This window comes from Carcharodon carcharias, chromosome 23 (genome assembly GCF_017639515.1).
Source record: "Carcharodon carcharias isolate sCarCar2 chromosome 23, sCarCar2.pri, whole genome shotgun sequence".
Taxonomy (NCBI): Eukaryota; Metazoa; Chordata; class Chondrichthyes; order Lamniformes; family Lamnidae; genus Carcharodon; species Carcharodon carcharias.
The window spans coordinates 23,860,367-23,879,122 of record NC_054489.1 but is presented as its reverse complement, the minus strand read 5'-3'; the positions used below and the strand labels follow the sequence as shown (position 1 = coordinate 23,879,122).

Here is an 18,756-nt window from a genome sequence, read left to right as displayed (position 1 = left end):
GAGACTCTGAATAAAATCAAACTTCTCACCTGGCATGTTTCACATGTAGGCACCATATTATCGCTTCTGGAATGTATTATTGGAGCCAATTAGATTGCAAACAAGTTTAAATGGGCATTACTTAGATAATTCAAAAGAGTAGGTGGACTGCTGATTTCAGAGCCCACCCGAACACTATTATTGCGCACTGGTATAATGATGTTCGATTCGTGACCTGAGGTCATCACACCGATATTAAGCTACTGCAGGGCTACAGCAATCCCATTTTGGGGTGCAAAACTCAGCTTATTATTTTGTGTCAAAAGATGCTTGTTTCGTTCTTCTGTGCACCAGCTACCTGTGTTCACATTGTGAGATCAATCTCACTTAGCAAATCTACAATCAAAAGCCTGTGTAAAGTTACATATGCTAATGGAAACTTATTATTGCTTCACAAACCCTTTCAACTTCATGAAGGGAGTTCCAGGATTTTGACCCAGCGACATTGAAGGAACGACGATATATTTCCAAGTCAGGAAGGTGAATGGCTTGGAGCGGAACTTCCAGGTGATGGTGTTCCCATTTAACTGCTGCCCTTGTCCTTCTAGATGGTAGCGGTCGTGGGTTTGGAAGTTGCTGTCTGAGAAGCCTTGGTGAGTTTCTGCAGTGCATCTTGTAGATGATACGCACTACTTCCACTGTTCGTTGGTGGTGGAGGGAGTGTTTGTGGATGTGCCAATCAAGTGGGCTGCTCTGGATGGTGTCAAGCTTCTTGAGTATTGTTGGAGCTGCACTCATCCAGGCAAGCGGAGAACATTCCATAACACTCCTGACTTGTGCCTGGTAGATGGTGGACAGGCTTTGGAGAGTCAGGACTTGTTGCAGGATTCCTAGCTTCTGACCTGCTCTCGTAGCCACAGTATTTATATAGCAAGTCCAGTTAAGTTTCTGGTCAATGGTAACCCCTAAGATGTTGACAGTGGAGGATTCAGCAATGGTAATGCTATTGAATGTCAAGGGCGATGGTTAGATTCTCTCTTGTCGGAGATGATCATTGCCTGGCACTTGAGTGGCGCGAATGCTACTTGCCATTTGTCAGCACAATCCTGGATATTGTCCAGATCTTCACCACTGTAATATTGCACTTGTAGAAAATAATTTTGCAAGAGGGATATGGAGTAGTGGAATAAAACCAAATAGTCTAGTTATAAACAGGGAAAAAACTAAAGAGAAGGTGGGGATAGCTCAGTCACAAATATGGGAAAAGGTTTAGCAATTTATTTTGAAGTTAAAATGCTTGTATTGTGATGTTTGGAATGTGGAAAGGCATCAGGGAACTGGAAATGTCAATTTCATTGGAACATCTAGACTTAGCTGCATTAACAGTGACATGGGGCAGAATTTTTAGGTCAGTGGGCAAGCACGATCGGTGGGTCCGGGATCAATGGGGAACGGATTGCGATCAGCCCCTGACTGCGGTTTCATGCAGGCTGGCCAATTAAAGGCCAGCCAGCATGAAGCACATGCTGAAATGCTCAGTGCTGCCAGGGTGGGGGTGCGAGGAGGGCGGGCGCTGACATAAGCATGGGCGAGCAGTGAATTAAATCTCCCTGAAGGCAGAGAGCTGCCTCAGGGGGCTGTAGACTTGAAAACAATTAAAGAAAGTTTTTTAAATCAGGAGAAAAATGTCCAAGCATTACAATCAGTCACCTGAACATATACACACTAAAAATGCTGCCCATAGATTTTTTAAATTTAATAATGGACACCTCATCCTGCCCTTGGATGAGGGTTCATGAAAAATGCAAAGTCTGCCTGGCCAATTCGCCCATCCATCAACGGTAAGGTTGGACGGACCACAGAAAGTTAGAGACAATTGCAACTTTAATTAGACTAATCGGCCTCTTAATTGTCAGCAGGCGTGCTTCCGACTTTTGCACATGCTCGCTGACCAAAATATCACATGAGTGTGGGATGATGTCGGACATGCGCCAGCCCGCCCACCGTCCTAAAACTCCTGCCTGCGGTTTCAACTGCATAGGAAAATAAAATATATTTAAGGGAGATAGAAAAGATAAGAAAGTAGCTGGTGTGACGATGTTGATAAAAGAAGGAATATATTCTCTAGAAAGAGTTGATGCAGATAAGGAAGGGGTTTTATCCAGAACCAATGTATTTGAACCTTAAAGCTTAAAAGCACTTGTTACTTTAATAAAGGTATATTACAAACTTCAAAATTGTGGGGAGGGAATAGAAGTTGAAGCCTCCAGTCCAATTAGAAAGATGAATAGAAAGAGCAAGATTATTTTTCTGAAGGAATTAATGATCAAGATACAGATTAAGTCTTCTCCAATGAAACAAAGAAAATGACTAGTAGTTACAGAATGCTATGCATTAGAGATTAGAGACCAATTAAAATTGAAGATGACAGCCTATAAGGAAGGTAAGAATAGTAAAGATGTTGAGAAAACCAAAAGAAAATCTGCAAAAAACAGCAAGGTGTGTGTGAAAGCCATGTGGAGATATGTGGGAAAAATTCTAAAACCAGCAAAAGCAATAGTAAAATATTTTCCAAGTATATCTGTAAAAAGAGAATTGTTAAAAGTAAGGTGGGACTCCTGAGAAAAGAGAATTGTCAATTTGCAATTGATGATGAAGAAATGACAGAGGTAAATACTTCCTATTGATCTTATTGAAAGGGAAAAATATTGGAGAGGAGTGAATCCTGAAGATTCAGAGAGCAAGGTGGACGATATGATGAATAAAAGGAAAATTTAGATAAGTTAGTTACACCAAAGGAAGACAAGGTTCCAAGGCGCAATGGGATGCATCCCAATAGCCAAGGCCTTAGAAATTATGTTTCAGGGCCGTATTGAATGTGTACCATGTTGGAGAGAGCTAAAATGTGGCAGATGGAATTCAATGCCAAAATGTGAGAGTCAACAATGCATATTATGGGGTGATATGGTGTAAGCATTTTTAATTATGAAATGGTAGGTCAGGGGTGATAGAAGCAGTCTCTTGAGTGTTCTAGAATGAAGAGCCATAGATGCAAGATAAAATTAAAGAGATTCAGAACAGAGATTAAGGGAAAGCTCTTAACGCACAGAGTTGAGGATGCAGATTGGACGAAGGAAATGGGGACATAGGGAATGGAAACGGTATTGATAAACGTGATTGGGACTGTGGGTTTGCATGGAGGGTAAATGCTACAATGGACTGATTGGGCTGATTAGCCTGTTGCTATGGTTTTTAATGTATTTTGATGTATCATTTATCTCCATTTCATATCTTACCCCTACCACTATTGATATTCTCAATCATCTATGCTTTTCTCACTGTTAGGCTCGACTTCTGCAACTGTTTCCTTGCCAATATTCTGAGCTCCATCTTGCATAAACTCCATCTTATCTAAACCTTTTCCACTTACATTCTATTCCATACTAAGTCCTGTTCGTATATCTTGCTCTCATTGAACTTCCTATGACTTCTTTCCCCCAATTCAGTGTTTTAAAAATAATTTTTTTATTTATAAATCCCTCCATGTCCTTGACCTACTCTAACTTTTAGCTTACATTCTCTTCAAAAGCTTGATTACTGGCCATTTCCTTCACCCAATCTATCAGTGGAGGCAGACGCTGCACTCCGCAATTCTCTCTTCATCATCAAAACCTGTCTTTTTAACTAAAACTTTGGTCACCTCTTCTAAGTGTTCTTCTAATTCCTATTTGATGTCCATTCTCACCTTTTCACCCCATCCCAGTTGGAATTTTCCCCTGCAAGTTGTGATTAGTAGAATCTAAGTGAGATTTTGCTATTTGGCATATTTTATGACACATTTCTACTAAATGGCTTTACCAATATTTTAAACTTCACTTTCAGTGTATATACTTACCTTGGTTTGAAATTATTCATTTTATTTCAACTGTCATGGGGTAGGAGGAGGCTTGTGAGGAGATAAGCAATACAAAGACCAGTTGGGCTGAATGGCCTGTTTTCATGCTGTACTTTTCTATGTATAGGAGAATTATACAGAACTGCTCAGCAACTATCTTCCAAGTTTTAGTTCTGCTATACTCAAGGACTTCCTGGAAAAAGTCTCAAACCAGAGATTGTACCTCAAATTGGCAACTGCACTGGGGTGGAATTTATCAGATGTATTAAGATTTGTTATTACCCAGAATGCCTTTTGAGCATAAGTTCTGTTTCTTCAACTTTGGCTCAATGAATGGACTCTGGCTTTCCTGTGCTGCTTGTGTTGATTGTGGTAGCAGATGAAAGGTCCATGGAAAGCCAGAGCCGCACATCTCTGCTCTTTCCTGGGTGTGCAGTCTCTCCACCTTCTTCAGGCCATCTCCAAGTCAGTCACAGTCACCTGGTTCTCCTTAACCGGATACCTGCACAAAGACATTCCATCAGGTGAGCAAGTGCCACAATGCAAAGTGAATACTCCAGTGTCAGAATCCAGTTTCAGAGAATGGGAGACTGTGAGGATCCACCACCTTTCCCAAGAAACCTGAGAGACTGGTAAGTTAATGGAATGTGACATAATGGCGTGATGAGGTGCCTCTTGGAAAAGCATCAGACAGATGAGGTGTCATGAGATTCTTGAAAATAGTTGTTCAAATTTCTAAAGGGAGTTTAACATTTCATTAAAACTCTTGTAATTGAAATGTTTCTCCATTTATTAATCTAAGCCTTTTTTGAAATTCTAAGTGTAATTTAACATTTGCAGTCAACATTTGTATTTATTTGTAACAATTTGCACATAAAGGTTATGAAACATTTTTGCAATAAAAGACTCTAATGTTAAGAGGGCTGTGTCTGACTGCTGGTTGTGATATCTATAGGGCACTCATTGAATGAAAGGCCTGCTCCCTTGATCCATCACATCCTTTGGTTCCTGCTCTGACAGCTTCTGCTTCCATTGACTTCTTTCCTAGTGCATAAAGATTCAGAGATTCTGTCATGGATTAAGTGTGCAGAGCACATCAGTCTACGACAACCCTCAAAATCCACCAAGGGAAATGTTGGAGGACACTTCCACAATCCAAGAATCTGGATTGGCTCCTCAGCACCCCAATAGCATTCTGTCGATTGCACCCAGCACTCTAGAGAAGTAGGCCATTCTGGAGACACTTGGTGCCCTCAGCCTTTGCTCCACTGGGAACATTCCTGGTTGTATATGGGGAGGTGATGGCAGAGTGGTATTTTCACTGGACTAGCATGCCAGAGACCCAGGGTAAAGCTGTGGGATCCTGGGTTTGAATCCTGCTACAGCAGATGGTGAAATTTGAATTCAATAAAAAAAATCTGGAATTAAAAGTCTGATCATGACCATGGCCAATTGTCGTAAAAACCCACCTGGTTCAATAATATCCTTTTAGGGAAGGAATCTGCCATCTGCCATCCTTACCTGAGCTGCCTACATGTGACTCCAGACCAACAGCAATATGATTCACTCTTAAATGTCCCCTGAACAAGGGCAATTAGGGATGGGCAATAAATGCTGGCTTAGCCGCCCATATCCAATGAATAATTTTTAAAAACTCCAAATTTAGTGAAACTGGGATCCATGCCCTATACCATTTACCTGCTAAATGTAGGCCCTTAGTGCCTGTTAACTAATCCTGTAAGGGTTGCTGAGGGATTCCTAGAAAGATCCTGACCGCTATAAACCTTGAGGGCTGTAGTTATCTTTATTTCCACAGTTAGACCTCTGCTACATATGGGACCATCTCAGTCAGTTCCTCAGACATCTCCTGAAACGTCAGTCAAAGGCCATATACTTACATATGGGGTACTGTCTCTGCTTGTATTGCTTCACTCATTGAGTGTCTTGCCTCTGGTTCTTTTCTCTCTGTTCCTCCTCCTCCTTCTCCATTACTGTAGGGTGGGAGCAGGCTGAAATGGAGCACAGGCCAAGACCAGTTGGGCCGAATGTAAATCTTATGCTATAACATAAATTAGGATAGTGTAAGCAAAGAGCCATTTTTATTTTGAAAATAAATTATAGAATGGCTTTCTGGGTTTAAAAAAAGCTTCAATGTTTCTTGGATTAGCTGAACCTACTTTAGGTGACAACAGGTGCCTGTCCACCAGAAAATCTGTTGTAATTTGAGTAGACCATCTAAACTAGTTCAATTGCAGAAAACTGATTTAAAACTTGGAGGCATGGTAAATTTATGGGTGGAGATGTGTTTGGACAGAGGGTTTGATAGACAATTGTAAGAGATGAAAGAAATTTGTGCATATTGTACTAACACACGTAACTCAGTTAACGCCAAAATTTCACAATCTCTTAGGCTGCCTATTTGATTTGCACCCTGATTATGCACGAGTAGAGGAAATTCTTTACAACTATGCACATATACAGTGCACATGGTAATCTTTCTTGATGGCATATTTATCTACTGAGGTACTGGAAAGTATACATATTTTTTTCCATTGCGTTTCTTTACTACATGTAGCAATATGTTTTAAACAAATCTGTTAAACCCATGAGAAGAATTGGTCAGCTAAAAAAACCTGTTAGAGACTGATTCAGCTATTGACTCAGAGAAATAGTATTAAAGAGTTTAGCATACCACGATATAAACAAGATTAACAGGCATTTCTTTGGCTTATTTTTCTCTGCTATTTCTAGGAAATAGAAGGCCTTTATGCTTGTTAGTGAATAAAATTGTATACTGGTGTAGTGAACCTCCATCTAAGGTAACTGTTTTTGTAATAAATGCAAAAGAAGCTGCATGGTTAAATTACAAGATGTTGCAGCATCTGTTGCTTCTTCAATTCATGTATTGATATAAGGGGAAATTCTTTAAAAATTGCATTTTCCAATCCCTTCAACTTTTGTTGTGTTAATACTCAGTCCAAACTCTTGTTTATATTAACTAAATTACACAGTGTGAAACTAAAACTGAACTTTTTAAAAACATATTTGTGTTTGTGACGTTTTTGTTGTTGGATTTCCTATTGTTCACAAAGCCTATTTATCCAAAGCTGTTGTAGAATGCACAAGATTAACTATTGTGTGTATGTGTATATAAAACTTGTTTGACAAACAAGATTTCCTATGTGCACTATGTATGGCATAATTGTAAAGGTTTGCAAACAGCGTGAAATTCAACCAAGGAGATAAAAATGACAAACATATATATAAATAAATAGTTCTGTTTTTGTTGTACAATGTATAATTTAGGTAACATAAAAGCGTTTGTATTAAATACCAGTACAATGAAAATTGGAGAGAGGGAGAATTATCAGCCCTGGCTCACTTGGTAACTCTCATGTATGAGTCTGAAGGTTGTTCAAATTCCATTGGAGATTTGAGCACATAATTTAGACCGACACTATAGTGCAATACTGAGTGCTCTTCGATCAGGATGCTGTCTTTACGACAAGATGTTAATCCAAGGTCCTGTCAGTTGGTAGTTGATGATCCCATGGCACTATTTTGAAGAAGAGCAAAGGAGTTCTGTTCCATGTCCTGGCCAACATTTATCCCTCAACCGACATGACTAAAAATTGATTATGTGGTTCTTTGTACAGTGATGTTTGTGGGAGCTTGCTGTGTTCAAATAGAAACATAGAAATGCTTAAAATTTACTGCGCAGAAGCAGGCCAGCTGAAAGAGGGCAATCCAACTTCACTGGCTACCGTGTTAGCTACATTACAACAGTGACTACACTTCAGAAGTGCTTTAATAGCTGTGAAGTCCTTTGGGACGTTCTGAGGTCGTGAAAAGTGCTATATGAATGCTGCAAGTCTTTCTGTCGAGCAATACAGTTGGCATTATGGTATCTCATCTTTATAGATGCTTAATTCAATTTCGGATGTTAGGGTGTGTGTGGAAATATCCCCACTGTCGTGTGTGGCCAAACTTGCTTTCTGATCAGGAATTGCTCTATGACTATTCTTGACTGCCCTTTTTTTTTGCAGACCTCCCGCTCCCTGCTCACCACCTTCCCTTTTGATTGACAGCTCCAACCCGCGCATGCTCAGCTCCGCACCAAGGCTGCTGGGTAAAGCGCTGCTGGCCCGGCAGTAACAAGATGGCTGCTCCGGGAGAATACTTCACTGTCGGCAGCCAGGTTTCCTGCCTGACGTGCCTGGGCCAGCAGCTGCACGGAGAGGTGGTCGCCTTCGATTACCAATCCAAGATGTTAACTTTAAGTATCCTTTGTTGAGAGGGCGCGGCGTTGGTGGTGAAGCGCGCTGGCGGATGTGTAAAGAAGTCAGTCAAGGCCTAGCTTGGGTCGGGATCAGGCAGCCTTTCACCGGTGTCCTGCCAGATAGTGCGTTCACGCATGCGTACACCTCGCCGGTGCCCTTTTTTGTCAAAAAGTGGTTAACTGTAGAAACTGGAAATAATTCTTCGGAAACGAGCCCTTACAATTTATCTGATCAATATAAGCTTGTAATTACATGCTATGGTCGATCAGCAATCGAATCTGGATGCAGGCTTTCGTTTTCCAGTTGTTAGTATATGATTTGGCACAAGGTGAGGCTGAATGAACACTATTTGGCAGTTCGCTGGTTGCATCATGGCCTTGCTGGATGCTCATTGTATGAAAAAAAAAATCCTTTATGTGGCACTGAATTCTAACAACCGATTCGTAATGACAGGGCTGCATCATTAGTAATCCTTAGTTATAAAAATTCTGGTAATCGAGGTGCCTTGGGATAGTGAAGCTGTATCTGAGCATGTGTGGCTAGCTGCTTATGTAGTTACCATGGGTAGGGCAACGCTTGAGTCCTCCGTTTTGGTTTCTGTTTGCTATTAAGCTCTACCAAATAGAGGACACACCTAATATTGGAGATTGCAGCAGAATAAAGCAATAATCTTTGTGCTCCTGAAGGAAATTTAAAATAGTTGAAGATGAATTGACTTAGTTAATTTGCTTTGTGGGATGGGGGAGTGGGGGGTGGAAGTTTTTCAGCATATTTCACATTGGAAGTTTTCCTTACAGTTTACACTAGTAAAGCTGCTGTTTCAGACCAGCTAAACTGCTTTCTGTTAATATGTATGCTTCAATGTAATGTAATTGAAAAGGCAGATTTTAAACAATATTAATATTTCACTTAATTCGATATTTTGCTGCACTGCATTTGCCTCTACACTATAGTTATTAATATGTTTGAATGTTGGTGTTGAAGTATAGGTGTTTTGAATCTGCATATCTAAATTTTCTAGGTCTAGATTTCAGTCTATGACATTACCGGCATTTACACTTCCAAAAAAAGTTTGTATTTTATATAGCACCTTTAAAATGGCCCAAGGAACTTAGGCTGATCAAAAGTGACATCGAGCTAAAGTAGGAGATATTAAGACAAATTACTAAAATCTTAGTCAAAAAGGCAGGTTTTAAGGAGTATCTTAAAAGTGGAGAGAGAGAAGCAGAGAAGTTATGAAGGGGATTCCAGAGCTTAGCTACCATGCAGTTGAAGGCTGCTGATGTTAGGACAAAGGAAGTGAGGAGTGCACAAGTGACCAGAGTTGGAGGAAAGCAAAGTTCTCCGAGGATTCCAGGGTTGAAGGATGTTACAGAGATGGGGAGGGTGAGGCCATGGAGGAATTTGAGAATGTGGATGAGAATTTTAAGCCAAGGCATTTGCCAAAGCCAGTGTAGGTCAGCAAGCACGGGTGATTAGAACTTGGTATGAGTTACAATCTAAGGAGTAGAGTTTTGGCTGAGTAAGTCCATGGACGATGGGAGACAGGTAAGGAGAGCATTGGAATAGTCAGGTCTTGAGGTGTCATGGAATGGGTGAGGGCTTCTGCAGCAAATAGGCTGAGATGGGGTTGGGCACAGGAAATCTTTTGTAAGTGGATGTAGACAGTCCTTGTGATAGAGGACTAGGAGATTGGAAGTGCAGCTCAGGGTCACATAGATGTTGAGGTTGTGAATGGTCTAGCTCAGCTCGAGACAATGACTAGGCAGGAGTTAGAATCAGCAACAGGGGAATGGAATTTGGTGAATTTTGTGTCATATTGGAGGAAGTGACCGTATTCGCTTCTCAACTTGCCAATTAAGTTTTGATACTTTGCATCTTATTTCCTCCTGTGATTGCCATCAAAGGTGAAGCTGATTGCAGCTATCCAAAGGATTATTCATTGACCTTAGGCTTGAGTTTTCAACAGGAGCTTTAATTTGCATTCTTTCGAAAGGATGAGGCTAGTTTACCTGACTCCATCTTGAATGCTGTGTCCAATTTTGTGCACTGCAGGAAGGATATATTGGTACAAGAAGGGTGCAGCACAGATTCCTCAGAGCGATACTAGAGCTTAATGGATTAACTGCACTTAAGCACTTTACAGCCTAGGAAGTATGTTTTAGGGTGTCCTGGTGCTATATAAATGTAAATCCTTGTTTCTTTATCAATTTTGATGGTTTTCCCTGGAGTTTAAGAACTTGGACTATCTGATTGTGGTGTTTAACGTGACAATAGGACTCAATAAGGTATGTTCAGAGAATCTATTTCCTCTAGTGGGAACACCTAGAACAAGGGGACACAATCTTAAAATTGGAGCTAAGCATTTCGGGTGCAAAGTTGGGAAGTTTTTTCATTTAGATGGATAGTGGAAGTCTGGAACTCTTTCCCTATACCAAGTGGATGCTAGGTCAATGGAAATTTTCAAGACATGGGTTTTTATTAAATAAGGATATCAAGGTATATGGGAGAATAAGTTGGAAAGTAGAATTGAGGTACAGATCAACTGTAGATGAAGAACAGGGGCTGAATGGCTGACTATTCCTATGGCTTGGCTAGTTTTTTATTGTATTCCCTTGAATGCATGTGCGAAAGTTATTTTGTTTCTCAGGTGCCTACTTTATATACACTTCAGGCATTAATTGGGTTGTCAGCGTATGTTATAATATGGTCAGGATGTAATAATATTGAAGTTTGTTCAAAAAAATGTATATACATGTTCGGGTAATTATTGCTTCAAAGTAGCAAACTACGTGTTAGTGAAATGAATAACTTTTTAGTTTTAATTAAAGTAATCTGATATTAAATTTTGGAATTATATATGGTTGCCTGTTGTAAATTGAGTGCTTATATTTTCTACAATATTAGTTCAGTATCAACTCCAATGTGTCTGCTGGAATTAAATGTAGTTGTATGAGATGTTGATACCGCTATAGGAGTTTTTTTTAAATTTAAGAGCGTTGGAAGAAATGCTTTTTGGGTTACTAGATCAGGCAGAGTCCGCAGATTAGAATTGACCCCTATTCATTCACGGTATCAAATGACCTTGCAAGATTGTATTTAAGTTTTAAAATCATTAACCTTTTGTATGGTACTAATTTTCAGGTAAAGAATCGGTCAGTTACAAAAAAAAATGAAGGAAGGGCTAGCTTCATTGCTGAAGTCCTGTACACTTGACCAGAGAATTGAGTTTGAATGCCACTTCTGAGCTTCTAATCCAGGTGTATTTTAACTGCCCTTGAGTGAGTAGGTGCTGGGAGTGCTATCAATGTTTGCTTCAAGGCTGGTTGCATAGGCTTTTCAGGGCACAGAATAATGAGTGTTTAAAGGGTTTCTTGGAGCCTCGGGTTTTTTTAAAACAAATAACGTGGCAAAAATGAAAAATGCTGTCTGAAATACTTGGGTAAATTCCAAATGGCCAACTAAAAAATCAGAACCATGACAATTTGTACCTATATAATGCCTTTAACAGTTCTATCTGAAGTGCTGTAACCTGCAAGGCTATGGACCAGCTGCTGGAAAGTGGAATTAAAATGAGCGGCTAGTTTCTTTTTTCTCTTTATTTGGCCGGCGCAGACACGGTGGGCTGAATGGCCTCTTTCTGCACTGTGACTTGTTTATGGTTTTATGGTTCTAACATAAAATATCCCAAGGTGCTTCGCAGGGCATTATAAAGCAAAAATTGACATTGAACTGCATAAGGAGATTTTTGGGCAGGTGGCCAGAAGCCTGGCCAAAGAAGGTGGTTTAGAGGAGTGTCTTAGAGGAGGAAAGAGAGGCAGAGAGATTTAGGGATGGAATTCCAGAGCTTAGCATTTTAGCAGTTGAATGCCTGGCCACCAATGGTGGAGCAATTAATATCAGGTATGCTCAAGAGGTAAGAATTAGAGGGTTGTAGATATCTTGTGTGGGAAGACCTATGTTATAAATGTCACACCACCTTCCATCTTTTTGAGAGTCAGTGGACTCAATGCAACTGAAGCTTCTTAAAGTTATAAATAATCTGAAGAGGCAATAGTTTTAGTATACTTAAAAATGTAAAAATCTGCTCCTTGGTCCAATGTTTGGTTAATAGTCTGTTGATGTTCTTGGTGTATTTGTGGTCTGGTCTGTAAAGGATTTTATGGTGCATTTTCATGTCTTGTAGTGTATTGCCACTTTTCCTAGTCTCCAGCTGGACAACAATGGCTCATTTATTCAGGTGATGGAAGGTTGAGCTTACCTAACCTTACCAGTACAAGAGAAACTGCTCTCTGTATCCATATCCCAGTGAATCAAAATTAGAGTTAGGAGAAAGTAAAAAGAGCTAGGACAGAATAAGCTAATTGTATAGTGTACAAAAATGTGCCTGTATGAGTAATACTTGTGTAAGTGCTCTCAAGCCTTTAGCATTTTACCGTCTACATATTGGCAAGGGTTTGAATTTGGGCATCTACCTGTGTGTGTAGACAAGTACAAAGGATTTTCAATTCTAGCAGCGTTTTATAGCTAAACTGTTAACCATGTCGATGCTCAGTTGAAACCTGCAGTACTATGCCAAGAAATATATTGTCCTGAATACTCAGATTTAAAGACACCAGCTAGGAATTCTCTTAGAGCTGCTCGTACATGTAACTTTGCTGAAAGATCCATTTACATATAGTTGTGTGCTGTAATTTTAGAAAATTACAATTTAAAATACTTGCAATATTTGGGCAAATAAATGCTAAGTATGAAAGGTGACAGGATGTGCTGTGTCCCACCACATCATTTTACCTTGGTCATGGTAAAGTAATAAGTAGGTTCCAGGAACTTCTTGGCAGCACTGAAAATTGGAGCACAAATTGGCCTAGTCCAGTTGTGCTGGTCTGAGTCAACTGGATTCTGTGGGTGACTCACTGAAAACTCCAGTGAGCAAGGTGAACTTCTTAGGCAGTATGCAGCAAGCCCAGCAAGTGGAGGGGCAATTCTGGACTTAGTTTTAGGGAATGAAGCTGTGAAGTTGGAAAGGGTTTTAATGGTGGTAGCATTTTGGTGATAGTGATCATAATTCAGTTAGATTTAGAGCTGTTGGTGAAAACAATAAAGATTAAGAGTAAAAATTGTACATTGGGGAAAGACCAATTTTACTAAGTTGAGATGTGATTTGGCAAAACTAGACTGGAATTAGCTACGTGAAGGCAGATCAACATCCAAGCAGTGGGAGGCATTTGAGGAGGAGGTGGAGAGAGCTCATAACAAATATGTTACCACAAAGAAACCCACCAAAAATAGACCACCTCCACCTCACCGCCCCCGCACCAAGCCAAAAAAAGCAGTTTACATCAAATTCTGAGAGTGCAATAGTGCAGAAAGCCTGGAGAATTTAGGAAGTGCAGGGGTGAAATTAAAAAGGAAATTAGAAAGCAAAGTATAAGCATGAAAATATTGGCAAGTAAAATCAAGGAAATCCCAGAAACGTTTTGTGAAAAGCAAGTGGATAAGAGTAGGGCCTATTAGAAATGATAAGGGAAATTTGTGTTTGGAGGTAGAAGACATGAGCATGTTACTAGTGCCTGTCTTCACAATGGGGAATGATGTACACATTGCAGTTAGGGAGGAATATGAAATAAGCATGGTAAGCAAGGAAATATTAAGGGATTTAACATCTTTGACAGTAGGTAAATCACCATGTACATTACTGGTAAAATATATCCCAGGTTGCTAAGAGAAGCAAGAAGGAAAATAGCAGAGGTTCTTAACATCATTTTCTAATTAGCTGTGGCTGTTGGCGTAGTCCTGGAGGATTGGAGGACTAATGTGCCATTGTTTAAAAAAGGACAGACTAAGTAAATACAAGCCAGGCAGCCTAACCTTGGTAAAAACAAAAAAACTGCGGATGCTGGAAATCCAAAACAAAAACAGAATTACCTGGAAAAACTCAGCAGGTCTGGCAGCATCGGCGGAGAAGAAAAGAATTGACGTTTCGAGTCCTCATGACCCTTCGACAGAACTTGCCTAACCTTGGTGGTGGGCAAATTATTGGAAACAATTCTGAGGGACGGTATTAATTGCAACTTAGGCACAGATTGAATGTTTTGAGATAACAGGGAAGGCTGATTAGGGTAGTATGTTTGATGTAGTAGTCTACATGGGTTTTACTAATGTTTTTTTAACAAGGTATCACATGACAGCCTGGTCTGCAAAGTAGGAGCCTTTGGGATCCAAGGGAAAGTAGCAAGTTTGATCCAATAATAGCTAAGTGGCAGAAAGCAAAGGTTACTGATCAACAGGTGTTTTTGTGTCTAGAATGCCGTTTCAGTGAGGTTATCTGTGCAAGTTCCCTTGCTTTTCATAGTATATATCAATGATTTGGACTTAAATGTAGGGTGCATGCTTAAGAAGTTTGCTGATGATACAAAATTGGTTCTGTGGTTGATAGTGAGGAAGAAATCTTCCTGCAAACTACAGCTATAAATTGACTGTTCAAATGGGCAGAAGAGTGTCAAGTGGAATTTATTCCAGGGAAGTGTGAGGCAGTACATTTGGAGAAGGCAAACAAGGCAAGGAAATACAGAATACATGGTAGGATACTGAGAAGTATAGAGACCTTGAAGCATAAGTCCAAAGATCCCTGAAGGTGGCAGGCCAAGGTAGATAAGGTGGCATATTGGATACTTTATTAGCCGAGGTGTAGAATATAATAACAGGGAGGTTACGCTAGAAATGTATAAAGTACTAGTTAAGCCACAGTTTGGATACTGTGTACAGTTCTGAAGTACTTCACTGCACTACAGGAAGGATCGCATTAGAGAGTGTACAAAGGAGATTTGAGGATGACTGGACAATCTTAGTTATGAGGAAACATTGGATATCCTGAGGCTATTTCCTTTAGAGTAGAGGAGGCTGAGGGGAGATTTAATTGTGTGTAAAATTGAGGAGTCCAAAGTGGATAGGAAGGACCTGTTTTCCTTAGCAGAGAAGGCAATCACCAGTGGGTATGAATTTAAAGTAATTAACAGAAGGATTAGAGGGAGTTGAGAAATTCTTTCACCAGAGGTTGCTGGGGTTCTGGAACTCTCTGTTGTCACATTATGATCTCCATAGGGACTGATAACTTTTAAAAAGAGATACAAACTTTCAGTTAGTGGCTGAAAGAATGACACCACAAGATTTCACATTTTAAAACTTACTGTAACAAATGACAAAAAACTATAACTTTTTTTGTAGGCAGCTTATACTTTAGGAAAAGTGATTTTTTTCCCCTTTCATACTTCAATCCCATCGCACTCTCCATGGAATTACAGTCCTTTTCACAAACAGTCCATGGATATTGCCAGCTTCCAATGTGTTCCTATATCCCTATTCTTCGAGTGGCCATCTCCAGGCGCCTTCCTCAGTTTTCAGAGAGTTCCTTAAATGCACCACCAGCAGCAAAGCCTCTTCCTATGATTCTCCTTCTCCCTGAATATTTCCAGGAGATTTGTCCTGGCTTCTTAGAAGGCTGCAGGATATGTCTCTTTGACTAGCAACCATCTCTCCCCTACATCTGGCTATAGTAGCTTGCAAAGCCAAGCCGCCTTTCTCTTGGCTGACCACACACAAACTGTTGTGGGTTTGTGGTATTCATTGATTTGTAGGGAAGCCTGTAACCTGATCTCAAAAATAACTTCCTCTGCCCTCTTTCCAGTGGCAACCTGAAACATATTAACCTTGCATCCAGGTAGAAATTCTGATTAGCTATTCTTGCCTCCAATTCCTTTTTAATCTTAGAAGTAAATTGATGGTTTACAGCACAATTGTTTATAGCCAGATACCTGCAAAACCTTCCTGAGACTTTGGGAGACTCAGAGTCCACATCGTAAGCTCAGAGACTACAGCCAATGTCTCCAAAACTCCCCTCCCCCAGTAAAACAAGCTAAGCCCAGTTTAATCTCTAAAAATCTGAGCCCCCCCTTTAATTTCTAGCAATCTGAGCCCCCCTTTAATCTCTAGCAATCTGAGCCCCCCTTTAATCTCTAGCAATCTGAGCCCCCCTTTAATCTCTAGCAATCTGAGCCCCCCTTTAATCTCTAGCAATCTGAGCCCCCCTTTAATCTCTAGCAATCTGAGCCCCCCTTTAATCTCTAGCAATCTGAGCCCCCCTTTAATCTCTAGCAATCTGAGCCCCCCTTTAATCTCTAGCAATCTGAGCCCCCCTTTAATCTCTAGCAATCTGAGCCCCCCTTTAATCTCTAGCAATCTGAGCCCCCCTTTAATCTCTAGCAATCTGAGCCCCCCTTTAATCTCTAGCAATCTGAGCCCCCCTTTAATCTCTAGCAATCTGAGCCCCCCTTTAATCTCTAGCAATCTGAGCCCCCCTTTAATCTCTAGCAATCTGAGCCCCCCTTTAATCTCTAGCAATCTGAGCCCCCCTTTAATCTCTAGCAATCTGAGCCCCCCTTTAATCTCTAGCAATCTGAGCCCCCCTTTAATCTCTAGCAATCTGAGCCCCCCTTTAATCTCTAGCATTCTGAGCCCCCCTTTAACCTCTAGCAATCTGAGCCCCCTTTAATCTCTAGCAATCTGAGCCCCCCCTTTAATCTCTAGCAATCTGAGCCCCCCCTTTAATCTCTAGCAATCTGAGCCCCCCTTTAATCTCTAGCAATCTGAGCCCCCCCTTTAATCTCTAGCAATCTGAGCCCCCCCTTTAATCTCTAGCAATCTGAGCCCCCCCTTTAATCTCTAGCAATCTGAGCCCCCCCTTTAATCTCTAGCAATCTGAGCCCCCCTTTAATCTCTAGCAATCTTAGCCCCCCCTTTAATCTCTAGCAATCTGAGCCCCCCCTTTAATCTCTAGCAATCTGAGCCCCCCCTTTAATCTCTAGCAATCTGAGCCCCCCCTTTAATCTCTAGCAATCTGAGCCCCCCCCTTTAATCTCTAGCAATCTGAGCCCCCCCTTTAATCTCTAGCAATCTGAGCCCCCCCCTTTAATCTCTAGCAATCTGAGCCCCCCCTTTAATCTCTAGCAATCTGAGCCCCCCCTTTAATCTCTAGCAATCTGAGCCCCCCCTTTAATCTCTAGCAATCTGAGCCCCCCCTTTAATCTCTAGCAATCTGAGCCCCCCCTTTAATCTCTAGCAATCTGAGCCCCCCCTTTAATCTCTAGCAATCTGCGCCCCCCCTTTAATCTCTAGCAATCTGCGCCCCCCCTTTAATCTCTAACCATCTGAGCCCGCCTTTAATCTCTAACCATCTGAGCCCGCCTTTAATCTCTAACCATCTGAGCCCGCCTTTAATCTCTAACCATCTGAGCCCGCCTTTAATCTCTAACCATCTGAGCCCGCCTTTAATCTCTAACCATCTGAGCCCGCCTTTAATCTCTAACCATCTGAGCCCGCCTTTAATCTCTAACCATCTGAGCCCGCCTTTAATCTCTAACCATCTGCGCCCGCCTTTAATCTCTAACCATCTGCGCCCGCCTTTAATCTCTAACCATCTGAGCCCGCCTTTAATCTCTAACCATCTGAGCCCGCCTTTAATCTCTAACCATCTGAGCCCGCCTTTAATCTCTAACAATCAAACTTAGCCAGGCTTACTGTGCAGCAGACTGCAGAACAGGTTGCATGACCTGCTTCATTTACCCTAAATTTCAAACTATAGTTGCAAAATATAATCTTACAAACCTCTTAATTGTAACAGCATTTAAGGAAATACTTGGATATCTACATGAAGTGCTGTAATGTGCAGGACTATGGACCAAGCACTGGGAGTGGGATTCAGCTGGATAGCTATTTCATGCAGCATAGCCACGATGGGCTGAATTTTCTGTGCATGAACTTTTGAATCCTGACATCAATGTATTATACCTAACATGTTCGTATCATATTGGGAAATATTCCAGTGTCACTAATGCACTAAAAATGCATTAAATATTTAAAGAAATTACTCTGAAACACTGAATAACACTGCTTTAAAATAGTTTTTCATTTATTTGAAGATTTAACAGTTATGCATGATGTATGTGTACAGGATAGGTTGTATATTTCTTAGCATAAATTCAACGACTAATGCTTAAGGGATTATGCTACAAAAGCAAATCATGTAAATCTTGAATGCAAAGTTGAACTCAAATGTTCGAAATATAAAATTAACTTGTCTAACTGGCAAATCATAAAAGTGTTGTGTATTGATTTTTGTGCAGTAACCAAGCTTTAAGTGGTAGTGAGGCATGAGTGTGAATTGCAGTTGAAAGATTAATGAATGGGTTTGAAGAATATATGTCTCCTATTACAGTGTTGACTATTGCCTCATGGAACTATATATTTCAATTAGTGCCTTTTTATAGGCTTTTCAATATTGAAGTCTGGCAAGGGAAATGCAGTGCATATAATCAGAGGATTTCCATTCATTCAGTGTGTTCCTTAACCATTTTCTTAAAGAATGTCCCTCATCCAGTGGGAAGCCCAACCACAACGATGTTCTACTGATTAATTTAGCTTATGTTTCGGATGTTAAAACAATTAACGATCGGACAGAAACTCCACCACCCTTAGCTTCACTGAATGTTAACAAGGTAAGAATCTTCTGCTGAAAGTTTTGAAAAAATGTCATTAGAGGAAAAA

At 40.6% G+C, this 18,756-nt stretch overlaps 1 protein-coding gene across 1 annotated transcript in view; it reads left to right on the top strand.

The window, feature by feature from the left end:
- The first annotated feature begins 7,984 nt into the window (after positions 1-7,984).
- The window catches only part of LOC121269002 (protein LSM12 homolog), a 48,502-nt gene continuing 37,730 nt past the window's right edge, over positions 7,985-18,756 (top strand). Inside the window, exons 1-2 of the mRNA XM_041173351.1 lie at positions 7,985-8,154; positions 18,574-18,707. Coding sequence (XP_041029285.1) covers positions 8,034-8,154; positions 18,574-18,707 — 255 coding nt within the window. The 5' untranslated portion in view covers positions 7,985-8,033. The remainder of the gene's footprint in view (positions 8,155-18,573; positions 18,708-18,756) is intronic.